At 41.7% G+C, this 13,733-nt stretch overlaps 1 protein-coding gene across 2 annotated transcripts in view; it reads left to right on the plus strand.

Annotated features, from left to right (window-relative positions):
- Positions 1-13,733, plus strand: part of trrap (transformation/transcription domain-associated protein) — a 202,909-nt gene that overhangs the window by 46,074 nt on the left and 143,102 nt on the right. The window contains exons 29-36 of one of the 2 annotated variants that reach the window (XM_034193140.1): positions 1,281-1,451; positions 1,705-1,773; positions 5,574-5,594; positions 6,058-6,177; positions 8,015-8,134; positions 8,432-8,596; positions 8,759-8,940; positions 10,962-11,160. In XM_034193140.1, the coding sequence (XP_034049031.1) occupies positions 1,281-1,451; positions 1,705-1,773; positions 5,574-5,594; positions 6,058-6,177; positions 8,015-8,134; positions 8,432-8,596; positions 8,759-8,940; positions 10,962-11,160 (1,047 nt within the window). The remainder of the gene's footprint in view (positions 1-1,280; positions 1,452-1,704; positions 1,774-5,573; positions 5,595-6,057; positions 6,178-8,014; positions 8,135-8,431; positions 8,597-8,758; positions 8,941-10,961; positions 11,161-13,733) is intronic. The other variant, XM_034193142.1, reaches the window with a different exon arrangement.

Below are 13,733 nucleotides of genomic sequence, written 5' to 3' on the forward strand. Positions count from 1 at the left end.
TGAGCGTTGCCATAACCCGATCGATACAGGATGGAGTGTTTGTTCTCAGTGCTGAGAGGAAAAAGAATGGGGCTGCCATGCATCATTCTCTTCTGTTCGTGCAGAGGTGTTGGTGTGCGTCTGCGTCATCGGTGTTTGCTGTTGGCATGTGGGCTTGTTTATGACTCGCCTGCCCCCATTTGAATGGCCTGACTTCCTTAATTGAGACACCAGGGGTTCTGAACTCTTAAATTATGTAGTGCTGGCTTGGTCACAAATCTTCATTTCTGATATGTAAATGGATCTTAATTTTAAAATAAGGTTGACCACAACAGATTTACAGCCAGATAGTGTTCAGATATTTTTTTGATGATATTTGCTCTTGTACAACCATATTTATACACATTTATTTGGACATGTGAAGAATTTCTGTTTTTGGTGGAGGTGATATTTGGAACAGTAGTTCCCAAGCTTTTGTGTTTTTTTTTTTTTTTTTTTTCATCTCCCAGGACCCCCCCCCCCCCCCCCCACACACACACACACACATTAACCCATGAAAGGCTCTCACCCCCCCCCAACAACTCCAAAAGAATAAAGTGAGTCTTTTGTTTTCTTCATGAAAAAAAAAGACGATCATTTCCCTCTTGTTCTTTGTTTCATCCAAAGCAAATTATGTTTTTAATTAGTTTTGATTGTCACACAAGTATGTAATCAATTGTGCACATAACTGGTGCTCGTGTGTGCCAAAAAATAATAATACGCAGCAAGGGAAGTGCTTTTCCTGCAATCTGTGCTGTCTGTTGTCATCACTTTCCTCCCAAGAAATGCTTCCCTCTGTGCTTCCTGCTGTGCATCATTAATTTTTAGCACACACAAACCTCATGGGCACCAGTTATGTGCACGCCTGGTTATTGTGACTTATTTATTTGGCGACCTTTTAGTTTTGATAAACTCACAGTAGACAAATCCTTGGGCACACCCTGGGATCTTTGGCGTCTCCCAACACCCACCCCCCCTTTCCAAAGGAGGGGTCAGACCCCAAGCTGGGAGCTGTGGGTCTAGATGTTAAAGCTCGGCATCAGAGGATCATCAGTTCAATTTCCTGTCAGACAGGAAAATCACTAAGGTCTCTTGGACAAAACCCTTAATCCCAAAGATGTACCCGGTGTGTGTGTGTGTGTGTGTGTGTGTGTGTGTGTGTGTGTGTGTGTGTGTGTGTGTGTGTGTGTGTGTGTGTGTGTGTGAGAGATGATTAATAAAAATATATATTTTTTTAATTTTGTCCCACGACTGTGTCATAGTTCCTGGAAGGTGCCACTATCGAAGTCGATCAGATCCACACTCATATGCGCCCCCTGCTGATGATGTTAGGTGATTATCGCAGCCTGACGCTCAACGTGGTGAACCGCCTCACCTCAGTCACTCGACTGTTCCCCAACTCCTTCAACGACAAGTTCTGTGACCAGATGATGGTAAGAAATCTCACTTTGTCCTCCTCGACGTGCATTTTGTGACATTCGTATGATGTCTTTCTTTGAAAATATCTCAAAGGATGCCAGTTGCAGCAGAAAATTTTAACAGCAGCAGTGTTTACACTTTGGTTACAACTATTTGGCAGTAAAACAGCGACTTATTTTCTTGAAGGTGGCATTCATTTATTTAGATGATCGAGTCTTATCTTGAGTTGTCTTGTAGCCTGAATCATCATTGTCTGTTTTCTCTCAGCAACACCTGAGGAAGTGGATGGAGGTGGTTGTAATAACCCACAAAGGAGGTCAGCGCAGTGACGGCAGTGTGAGTATAAGAAAAGAAAACATCGCACAACCAGAAGGTTGATGTAAAATTGAAGCACTCCATCATCCGTAAGCATTTTATCTCATGAGTTGAAGATGGGAGCGACTGTATTACACACGTAATCGTACCAACAGCAGCCAGACAGTATAGCAGTTAAATTTTCTTTCCTCTGTTGATTTGACCTATTGAAACCAGCCACCACATGTTAAGATGGCAAACAAATTGCCCCTTGTACACAAAAGTCATAGTCACCACCTCCATCGTGTGGGTCTTCTCCCGGATGAGTTGAGTAGCTATATTACAATCAATGATTAATTAGGCACCAGGCAGGCGGTGGTGGGCCCATCGCTGCTCCTCCTCATTATCTCCCAGACAGATAACCTTGTAACGGCAAAGAAAAAGTGAGAGAGGGAGTGCTGGTGTGCGGGATGTGGAGCGAGGTGTTGGAGGTGGGTGTATGCTCCGATTATGTCTGTTCTCTAAATGACTTGTTTAAGTAGATCCAAATTCTCTCTTGTTTTTCTCCCTGCAAGTCTTTGTACGCCTCGACATTATGGCTGACAGAGACCCCAAAGCTGGGGTCGTAGGGTCATGGAGCTAAACATTGTGGGAGGGAAAAAGGCCAAAATTAGAGGGATGATGCAACACCAAGATATGCACAGTGATGGCAGTAGTTCTGCAAAGACTCGCGGATAGTTCAGATTTGTCTGCATGATTGGAAAAAATATTTTCAAATTTCAAAATATATTAATTTCTGTAGCTCCAGCTCACAGGGAGTTCGCCTCAAGGTGCTATAAACAACACAATACCGAAAACAGAGAAAAATTGAATAAAAAAAAATTAAAAAGTCAAAACATAAGAATAAAAACACATAATAACACAAAAAAACTAATGATAAAACAAGGAAAACAAATGGGTTTTCAGTTTTGATTTAACCCTCTGGGGCCGACGCTGTCATATACGACGGCTGGGACCAACTTTTTAATGATATGAGATAGAAACTTACTTTTTTTTTTTTGCTGAAAAGTTAACACCGTGGACTTTCGATCCACCATCGGCCATCTTTGTACTCCTTATAGAAGCTGTGTGATGACGTGCGCAATGTGAGTGTCCAATCGGAATTGGTTCACCGTTACATGGTTTTCCAAAATCCAATCGTAGGGTAGATTTACCTCACGTGATAAACCAAAGATCGTTTTCAGGAGTGATATCTTACCAGTTGGCCCGTTTGAATAGCCCACTAACTCCTCCAATGCCCCCTGCACCATTACGCACAGCGAAAGTGAAAGCAGACAGAGAGCCTCACATGACAATCTCACGTGCTCAAACAAAGAGTTTCTGTGTAGGCTCTCAGTTGTCCAGGTGGAGCAACCCAGTCCAGTCGAAGATTCAAGCTTCTCTAATATCAAACAAAGACTGTGTAACTATCAGGATTGCTACACTAGTTTGCATTTGAATGTTACTGGATTACTCTGTGGCTCTCTCCCTCTGGCGTAAAGCACTGTTTACCATATCAGTGGGATGAGGGAGAGGCCACTCCTCAGACTGGAGCATAAATGCATAGACCATTTTGTATATATTGTTCAAAATGTGCATTTGTGTTTATTGTTTGAACTTTTTTGTTGTACAGTCTTTCACACAAGACCACAAATTACCTTTATAAAGTGTCAAAACAGTTGTTTCTTATAGTTTGCTGTGTGTTTTGAATAAATGTGTGTGGAAAATTATTTTTTGCTTTACTTTTTCCTTTATTTTTGATTGTAAACCTTTATTACACTTATAAAACACAACAAAAGCATATATATTATGAAAGAACAGGTTGTCCTGAAAAAAAGAGACATAAAACTTGATTGTGGGATGCAGGTAGAGCTGTTAACAGCATTAATAAAACATTTATGCTAGGCGAATGAACTGTCCAAAAAATGTCCTTGGACCCCAGAGGGTTAAAAGTCTCCACATTATCCGGCTGCCATATGTGTGCCGGGAGATGTTTCTACAGAGCTGAGGCACGGTAGGAGAAAGCTCTGTGACCAGCAGACTTTTTATTCAATCTGGGAACACACAAAAGTCCTGCACCCTGCAAGCACAGGGCCTGAGCCGGTACGTAGGGCTTCACCAGGTCAGCCAGATAGGGAGGTGCAAGTCCATGAACAATTTTAAAAGCCAATTTTAACAATTTTTTTCTATTTATTTTAATGTCAGGCTGCCACTATCGATTACGCTGCGTAGTTTGATGATTTATTCAGTCATGGAAGATTGTCAAAATATGGTTCTAAAGCATTATGCTCATAAGAGTAACATAAAGCCCCATTTTCACTTCACAGGTATGCATTCCAAAAGTTCATGGTCTGTAACCGTGGAAAAAAAAAAAACAGTGTGTGAAGCTCACAGTTGCCAATGAATGAGATCTAGCGTGCAGTTTGATGATATAACGCTCTGGACTTGTACTATGTGGCATGTGCCAAAACAACTGTAGTATAAGTGTAGACACCATAGCGGGCACATAACATGAGCACACCCGTGGATGTTCCGGAAAGCATTTCATTGATGTCATGGCATGTCTGGCAGTGTTTCGGGATTGGCGGAAATGTAAGGGATTAATTACCAAAGTATGTTGTCATGGGTTGTGATGGGAGAGTTGGAACCAGAGGTGGGATGAAGTCACCTTCAAGTCACTCTCAAGTCATGAATCAGCAAGTCTCAAGTCATAATGACCACTAATTGTTTGCAAGCTGACGAGACTTGACTTGGGGCTTGCAGATTGATGACTTGAGAATGACTTGACGGTGACTTCATCCCACCTCTGGTTGGAACATCTTGAAAATTCAACCATGTTTAAAATAAAGACAAGGTTTCAAATCCAGAGTTTAACCACTGACTGTGGCAACAGTCCCCCCCCCCCCCCATATTTTGTTGAAAACATGAATAGTTTTATCATAATAATTTTGCACATTAACAACAGGTCAGAGAATGATGTTTCAACATGGTCAGAACACAACCAGTGCTGTCCGCGCACATATTTATCGGTTCATATTCACTGAACTATCTTTGTTTTACTGAAAGGATTGAACTCAAAAAAAGTATTTATTCCCCAACATCTGGGTCCTGTTCTGTGTACATCGCTTAAAAGATCCAAGATCAGCTGACTGATCCAGAATCATTTGATTCTTTTCAGGCTCATCCAGTTTATTTACATCTTCAAACTAAAGTGAGAATTTAATTAGATAAAACTGGATTCTATCATCTGAGATGATTGTGAGCACCCATCATTGACTAAGGTGTAGATTGATTCGGGAAAACCATGACCATCAACTCTGTTACCCGGCCATAGTTGAGCAGATTTCCAGAAATGACACAGTCATCTATTCTTACTTATATTGAATAAACCTGTTCCTGAGTAGATTTGACCTTTATATGGATTTGTTACTGCGACAACCATTCCAACAACGGTGAAATTCAGGATCACACCAAATTATCAACAATTTGATCCATGTACGGAGAACAGGCCCAGATCGAAAAGGAATTTTGACTCTGATCACATTGGAATTTGTGTTTTGTCTTGTTTTTTCCGTTAACATTTTGCCCTCTATCTTGTTATTCACTTGCTGATGAGAAAAGACGGTTCTGAGGTCATGTTTGAGAGTTTGCTTCTGTCTGTCAATTAATTTTGTTATCACTTTGTCTTGTCCGCTCACCTTCCCACACACACACACACACACACACACACACACACACACACACACACACACACACACACACACTGCTCTGATGACTGATCGTTCTCTCCCATTCTGGAACAGCCTGCACTGGAGGGCGTTGAGGTGAGATGCGGACCGGTGTTGCGCCCTCTGTTGGTGACTGTCAGTGATTGAAATCTAGTGAAACTGATGTGCTGGTGACTTGACCCGATGTGGTGGTAGTGTTACTGGTGAACCTGCCCTGTAGTTCTGTGTCCGTGTGTCTGTGGTCATCTTCAGAACTGTTGACTTTTCTCCACTGTCTTTTGTATTTCCAACATATAAATAATACAAAGTAAGAAAATATAATCAGGCATGCTGTCTTATATTTGTACCATTTGCGTTTGTAATCCAAGATTCTGTGCCAGTGTGGTGCTGCCCACTTTTCCTGTGAGATGTTGAACCTAGATTGCGTTCTCAGTTCTTGGACATAACTAAGATTCATGTCTTTCCACAGTGGGTGTCCATTAAGACTGTTATAACAAATGATGTCCATGTCTAATGCCAGTGTTTTTGGGTCTTCTCTCTACTTTTTTTTTTTTGCTAGGAAATGAAGATTTGCTCTGCTATCATTAACCTTTTTCACCTGATCCCAGCTGCACCTCAAACTCTGGTCAAACCTCTGCTGGAGGTGGTCATGAAAACTGAGAGGGCCATGCTGATAGAGGTAGAAAATCAACTACACTTCTTTGAATAAATAGTAGAATTTATGGGAAAAACCTGTCAGAAACACAAAGTCCACAAAGTCCTGTTATTTTTTTATTTTTAAATGTGTGGCTTAACATGTAGGTAAGCCACTTGATGTAGGCTTTGGTAATAAACTGACAAATGAGCTAATTCAAAGCTCCGTGTAAATTCAAACACACCTGCTCCTCATTCACAACATGGATGTGGTGATGATGTGTTCAGCAGGTGGCTGACAGGTCTACTGTAGTTTACATTAGCAACAACACAAAGTTAAGGCATTTTTATGCTTCTACTACTCTGTAACTTTGTGGCCATGCAGTTGCTTCGATGCAGTCGTGCAACTTTTGAAGTTCTCCATTTGGGTTGGTGGGTGTTGCAATGCAAATCACCAGAAAAGTATTGGCAGCAACATTTTTCATGAAGACTGGCCTACTGTCCCGTCAAAGTCATTGATTGTGAAACCGGAGAAGTGGGATTCTATAAACGATGTAGTTAGCAGACCAGTCGCAGCCCGTGCGGTCTCAGTCTCAACGTGTAGTTACTATTTTTGGGAGGTGTGCGTCAGGCTACGGGGAGGGGCTCAGAGGGGGTTTGCAGTGATGCAGTGGACTCTGCATGGCTGCGAAGTAGCATAAATTGTGCTTTAGTGTCAATCAGGGTAGCGCAGCATGCCTACTGCAACTTTCAGAAAGGAATCGAAAAGAAAACCCAAAGGCAATGCAATAAAATAACAGTATAAAATTAATAAAAATAGATTAATATGTAAAAAAAAAACAAACAAAAAAAAACTATAATATCAGGCACAATAAACATAAAATGTCAGATCAAGGAGTTCATTAGACGTCTGTTATTATAGATAAAGTGGTGGTGCACGGCAGAGCATTTAAAAAAAAGTGCATTTGTTAAGCGCTTAAAACTGTTTGGGCATAGAAACTTTGGAGTTCAGCAGATTTACATCTTGGGAAGATGGGAGGATTTTATTTTATTATTATATGTAGGCTTTGGAAAAGCCTAGGAAAATGTTATTTCTTAACCTGACCAAATATGAGACACACTCACAAAAATAATGAATGTTTTGAGAACATTCATTCACTATGGAGTACTTGGTAGCCTTTTGCACGGTACATTACTGTACCATAGCAAGTACTGCAATAACAAAGCAATAGAATTAACAGTAGATATTAATAGATTCTGACATTTGGAGCAGGGGTGCTGGCCAAGTGGTTAATGCGCTTGGTTTCAGTGCAGAAGGTTCTGGGTTCAAATCCTCACCCCTGCCACATTTCTCCATGTAATGTGGAGTTGCATCAGGAAGGGCATCCGGCGTTAAACCTGTGCCAATTCAACATGCAGATCCACCTTGGATTTGCTGTGGTGACCCCGAGTGCAAACAAGGGAGCAGCCGAAGGGACTTACTGTTAATAGATTCTGGCATTAATTAGTTTGTGTAATGATGAAAAAGGATAAAGAAACTGGCTTGGTGTCATAAATCATCAAAATTCTACAGCTTGAAGAATAGTTTTTGATTTAACAACTAAAGAAAAAACTAACAAAAAATTGAGGTGAAATTAAACACATTTTAAAATTAAAACTCTAATCTCATAATAATTTAACAGACATGGGATAAATCCAGGTTCATTCGTGACTGATGCTTGTTAATTGGACACTAATCAGTGGAGTTTGTGGTCACTCTTCACAGGGATATCATAGAATCTGCCTGCATTGACTTTGAATAAATTGTTGCCATTTTCTGCCCCCCCCTTCTGTTCTACTTCCATTCCCCTCCCACCTCGCCCCGCTCATTCCCCATGTTTCAGGCCGGCAGTCCATTCAGGGAGCCTTTGATCAAGTTCCTGACACGCCACCCGTCTCAGACCGTGGAGTTGTTCATGATGGAGGCCACACTGAACGACCCCCAGTGGAGCCGCATGTTCATGGTCAGCCATACGGCGCTACAAGCAGCAGATCCTTCTGTCTCCACAAAGACACATTTTCCATTCAAACTGCATTTTTGCTTTTTTGCCGGCTTGGTAATAGGCAGTAATCAGGAATATATTGGGCAATTCAAAGCTCGGTGCTCCTGTTAACACCGGTCTGAAAAAGACTGCCCCCACCCCACCCCAGTACAAAAATCTCTATTTCTTTTCTCTTTCTTCTGTTTTTGGTAACCAGTAATACTAAAGTTTCCTCCACTCTTGTGTTATTACATAATACAAAATTTCTATGTATTGCAGAGTTTTCTGAAACACAAAGATGCCAAGCCTCTCAGGGACGTGCTGGCTTCAAACCCGAACCGCTTCGTCACCCTGCTGGTTCCCGCCGTGACTGCAGCCACCGTGCGGCCCGGCTCGCCGTCCACCACCACAGCCAGACTGGACTTACAGTTTCAGGCTATTAAGGTTCATACTTTGTGATGACTTTTTATGATGATGTGTTCTTCACGTCCTGGCAGATTAAAATGTCTGCGTCTGAATCTAAACCAGGTGTCGTCAGCCCTTTGTCCTCGTGTGAATTACAGAATTTAGCCCGTTGTATGTTCTACTGTTCTCCCCCCCGCATAGATCATCAGTATCATTGTGAAGAATGATGAGGGCTGGCTGGCAGGGCAGCATTCCCTGGTCAGCCAGCTGAGGCGAGTCTGGGTCAGCGAGGCCTTCCAGGAGAGACATCGTAAAGACAACATGGCTGCCACCAACTGGAAGGAGCCAAAGCTCCTAGCTTACTGCCTGCTCAGCTACTGCAAGTACGTGAACTTCTTACATCAGCCAAGGAGTTCGTTTCACTCCAGTTTGTCTGATTTTCATAAACTTTTGGAAATATTAAGGGTTGGCTCCATGTCTGTGGTACCAGATGTTTTTGGAGGATTCTTTGGGACCACTGGAATGAGTTTGTATCAAATGAGCAGTTATTTTGGGGAGGTTCCAGTGAGTGTCACCTGCATTGTGAGGGAGCGTCAGCTATGGCGTGTTGGGCATGAGGATAGACTGTATATATTCTGGACAAACCCTTCGCGACGTCAGCCGCAGGTTTTGTGAAGAACCGTTGTGAAGCTTAATAAGTGTGGTTCAAGGTGTTGCCATGTTGGTGGTGTCTCAGCCAACCCTGAAATGGGTAAAGAGGTGTGATCTGGGTGGGACGAATGACGTGCGAACACGCTGCCAAGTTTTGGGGGACTTAGCGGTGGTTTTCATGACTGCTGGCTTGGGTATGGGTATTAAAAGATTATGACTATCTTATTGCCCCAGTAACAGTGAAGCTTGCATCACCAAGTTAACAGTAACTGCTAACAACACTAACATAACAAATTAAATGTGAAAATTACACTCAGCAGAAATACTGGAGCGCAAACTTCTTATGTGGTCCATCAGGACAATTAATTACACAACAAGCCCTATTGTCACATATTTTTTGTAATAAAATGCTCTGAAAAGACAGACACAGTCCTCCACAACAGCTGTCAGCCACTGCTGATGGTGTCTGTTCAAGAGGCCTCTGGACTCTGCTCACTGCACACACTACCTTTTACCCAAAGTGACCACACCCCACATTTTTCATAACTATATGGCTGAAATGTTTTATGCTTTGCAAAGCAGGATAGCTGGATGAGGAGCTGGCCTGCCAGTATGTAGACCTGGGTTGCAATCCTGCTTGTGCTACTTGTATGGACAAGCCACTAAAACTGCATAATCTCAGTCCCTCCAGCTGTAAAATGGGTACCGGCCTTAGCTGGGAAATAACCTACGATGGACTGGCGTCCTGTCCAGGGGCGTGGACTTTCCTCTGCTTCACACCATGGAAATCGGAGATGTGCACTCGCCCAATGGGCCTCAGGACCTGTAAGGACTTACTAAGTTCTCCCCAGTACATGGAGGGGAAAACTAGCTATTCAGGTCAAAACCATTTTTTGGACCAGGCTGTAAACATGTTTATATTTGCTGTACAGTTGGGCATTTTAACATGGAGTACCGTGGGAATTAACTTGTGTTTGGAGCCAGCCTCATGCAGCCATTCAAAGCGCTGCAAGATTTTCCACTTCTCGGTGTGCTTCATTTCAGACAGCTGCAGGTTGGAGCTTGTGAGGACTCCAGCGGGTGAAGAAAGCCAAGTGCATGTTCATGTTTCATCTGTCTGCAGCAGATGGATGGCTGCACTCTCCTTGCAATAGTTTTGGGGATGTTGGGAAAAGATCTCTTATCACCTGAAGTTTGGCAGTTGTGTCCAAAGCCTGATTAGGAAATTCTGGGTGAAAAAGTGACGAGACCCTTTCTGGCCTCTGTGTACAATTACCGCAGTGGAGCCCTGAGGCCAAAGTGTTTAGCTGAAATTAAAGCTGTTACCATTAGTGTGTAAAACACGGTGACTTAAATAACCCTTCTGAGTGCTGTGGCTGTGGTGTTGCAAAACGAAATTGAACATCAACACCACAACACAGACGTTATAATGGGTGCAGTTTCACAAATTCCTTTTCTGCACGACCTTTTCACCTCTCGTCTCCATCTGAGCACCATAAACATAAAAACATATTTGGCTCTCTGTACTTAACTCCTCAACCGCTGCAGCCAGGAGGATCAGAGCGCATAATTTCACTCCGGCTTTGTTTTATAAGCAGTTTTTAAAAGTGAATCGGGGAATGTGCAGACTCGCCTCATCTCTGATTATTTGAAAGTTGTCGTTGTTGTTGTTGTTGTTGTTGACGATGGCAGACATCTGCCTTCCTGCCTGTGCACTGAACTCACTGGCCTGGCCACGTTGTCTCCTCTCAAGGCGAAACTACTCCGAGATTGAGCTGCTGTTTCAGCTGCTGCGGGCCTTTACGGGTCGCTTCTTATGCAACATGACATTCCTGAAGGAGTATATGGAGGAAGAGATCCCCCGCAACTACTCAATTACCCAGAAAAGGTCCCTGTTCTTTCGCTTCGTCGAGTTCAATGACCCTCATTTCAACGATGAGCTCAAAGCAAAGGTAAGGCAGTCAAAGCACAAAGGTCACTTTATGATTGCATGCTACGGGGAACTGAAATTCCCTGATTACAAACAAGATTTTCAAATTTGATATTGGAATGAGGGTTGGGTTCCTGCGGAATTTACAGATTTGTTCACTACAGAGCTGAAACTTGTCATTCTTGTCTATTAGTCTACAGTGATTTATAATGACGAGCCGTGTCACTTACAGTGACATAAAAACATTTTGGCCACTCTTGAGCTTTTCCACATTTTAATTGGTTTAAAAAAAATTCTAAAACTATTTCATTTAAACTCTGTGAATATAACAACTACACGTATAACTACTACAAAATGACATGAATAAATAAATAAAGATCAAAATAATGGGGCACCTGATAATGGTGCACACTGCAAAAACTGTCCCTCTCAAAATAAGACAAATAATCTGAAATCTAGCCAGATTGTCTTTTATTAAGCAAAAAAAAAAAATGCCAGTGGGGTCAGAAAAATTTACTTGGTTAGAATTCTCAAAACTAGCAAAATGTATTGACACTGAATAATCAAAATGTGCCTTAAAACTAGAAAGAATTCTTATTTTAAGATTAGCCTCTGTTTTAAAATAAGGAAAACAATCTTGTTCCTTTGCTTGGATGATTTGAAATCCACATTAAACACACTATTAATACTAGACTGTAATTTCTTGAACGCCAGAAAGAGATCAAAAATTTTGAAAAACCAAAGCAAATTCAAAAGTCTGTTCAGATTCATTGTCTGTGCTTGAAAAAGTATGTAATGGAGTACAGTCAGGCGGCGCCAAACGATCTACAGGGAATCCGGAATCGAGACCTGCCTAATGACCGGGTCAAAACTTTCTTAAAAAAAATAAACGCCTGCCTTAAATAAGCGGCAGATGTTATTAAAAAGATAACATTCTGGTTAAGTCGCTCTTTTTTTCTAAGTCGGTGGCGGAGTGGTTCCTTAAAATCCTAAAGACTGATTTATGCTTCTGCACCTCTATAAATCTGTGCCACGCATTGACGTCGACGTTTGTGACAGATTTAAAGTTCTCCGTCGCATCTTTATGCAATTTGTCTGGATTATGCTTTTTCTGGATTAATTTCTCACTCAACGGGGTCTTCTTTCTACAAGCAACATCTCCAAACTAAAGGTAAGGTGTACTTTCCTCCATGAATTGCGGGTCTTTTTCTGACTTTGTGTTGTACAGTTGGTTATATTTTTCTACATTTGATCCATGATTGAAATTAAATTTGGATTTTTTTTTTTTTTTTATTTAACCAAGTAAGTTAAGAAAAAAAATTCTTATTTACAATAAGAACCTGGTGTCATTCAGCGGACACACTGCGCAAACTTTTAAGATATGTCGAGAGAGGAGTGAAAACATAAAAGTCACAGCAGCCTTTTGCGGAGTCTGATTTAGCAGGCACATCAGGCTTGGGGGGTTTCACAGTCAGGCGGAGGGCAAATGCGTCATCGGCTACAAAATGATTATTTTATTTTTGTGTAGGCAGGGGTGATGGCCAAGTGGTTAATGCGCTTGGTTACAGTGCAGAAGGTTCCAGGTTCAAATCCCACCCCTGCCACATTTCTTCATGTAATGTGGAGTTGCGTCAGGAAGGGCATCCGGCGTAAAACCTGTGCCAATTCAACATGCAGATCCACCTTGGATTTGCTGTGGCGACCCCGAGTGCAAACAAGGGAGCAGCCGAAGGGACTTACATTTTTATATAGCGTAGCCTGAAACAGAACAAAAGTAAAAGTAGCTTCAAAATAGCTTCATTCATGAAGTCAGTGGTGTGACTCAGTGGCACATCATGGCAATCTGTGAACAGGGGCTATTTAAGGAGCAAGTATTAAAAAAAAGTCTGTCTTGTCGAACACTTTTAATCACTGGACCGACGAGATTTTTAACTTGACATCGGTCTTGCAGAAGAAAATATCAACTAGAGGTAAAACAAAAGTTACTGGTCCGTGACCTCAAACCAGTGATTTTTTTTTTTTTTTTTTTCTACCTCTGTAATGTCACATTTATGCCGTTTTTGTATCATGGAAGCCATATTGGATTTTAGGGCATTAGAACACAAAACAAAAATGGCACCCTATTTGTTTTTTTTTTTTTATGTTTAAATCATATTCTAACAGAATAGGGTGAGTTTTTGCTTTTACCAAAAAAAAAAACAAAAAAACATTTTTATTTCATGACAAATGACCCTACACTATTTCTGGAATGAGATTGAGACCTCTGCTGTGGAGAAACGTTGACCCGTCAGCCCACCACTCACCAGCACTGCAGGACCCCAAACAGCCGAGTGCATTTACGCAAGTCACCTTTTAGAAAGAATCGTATTCACCTTGTAAATGGAGTCATTTTCAACCATAATAATTTCACAAAGGCTAACTGTGGTAACTGAATAACATGTGACAAACTGTTTGACACCCCCCCTCCCCACCACATCAGCTTCATTGATTTTTTTTTTTCTTCCCCACTGTGGGAGGTGTAACCATTTAGGGTCCTGAGCTGAGTGACTTTTATGGTTGATGTGTTTTGCACCAGAACTTCTTTGACGGAGTCAG

The sequence above is a fragment of the Thalassophryne amazonica genome, chromosome 18 (genome assembly GCF_902500255.1).
Source record: "Thalassophryne amazonica chromosome 18, fThaAma1.1, whole genome shotgun sequence".
NCBI classification, from domain to species: Eukaryota; Metazoa; Chordata; class Actinopteri; order Batrachoidiformes; family Batrachoididae; genus Thalassophryne; species Thalassophryne amazonica.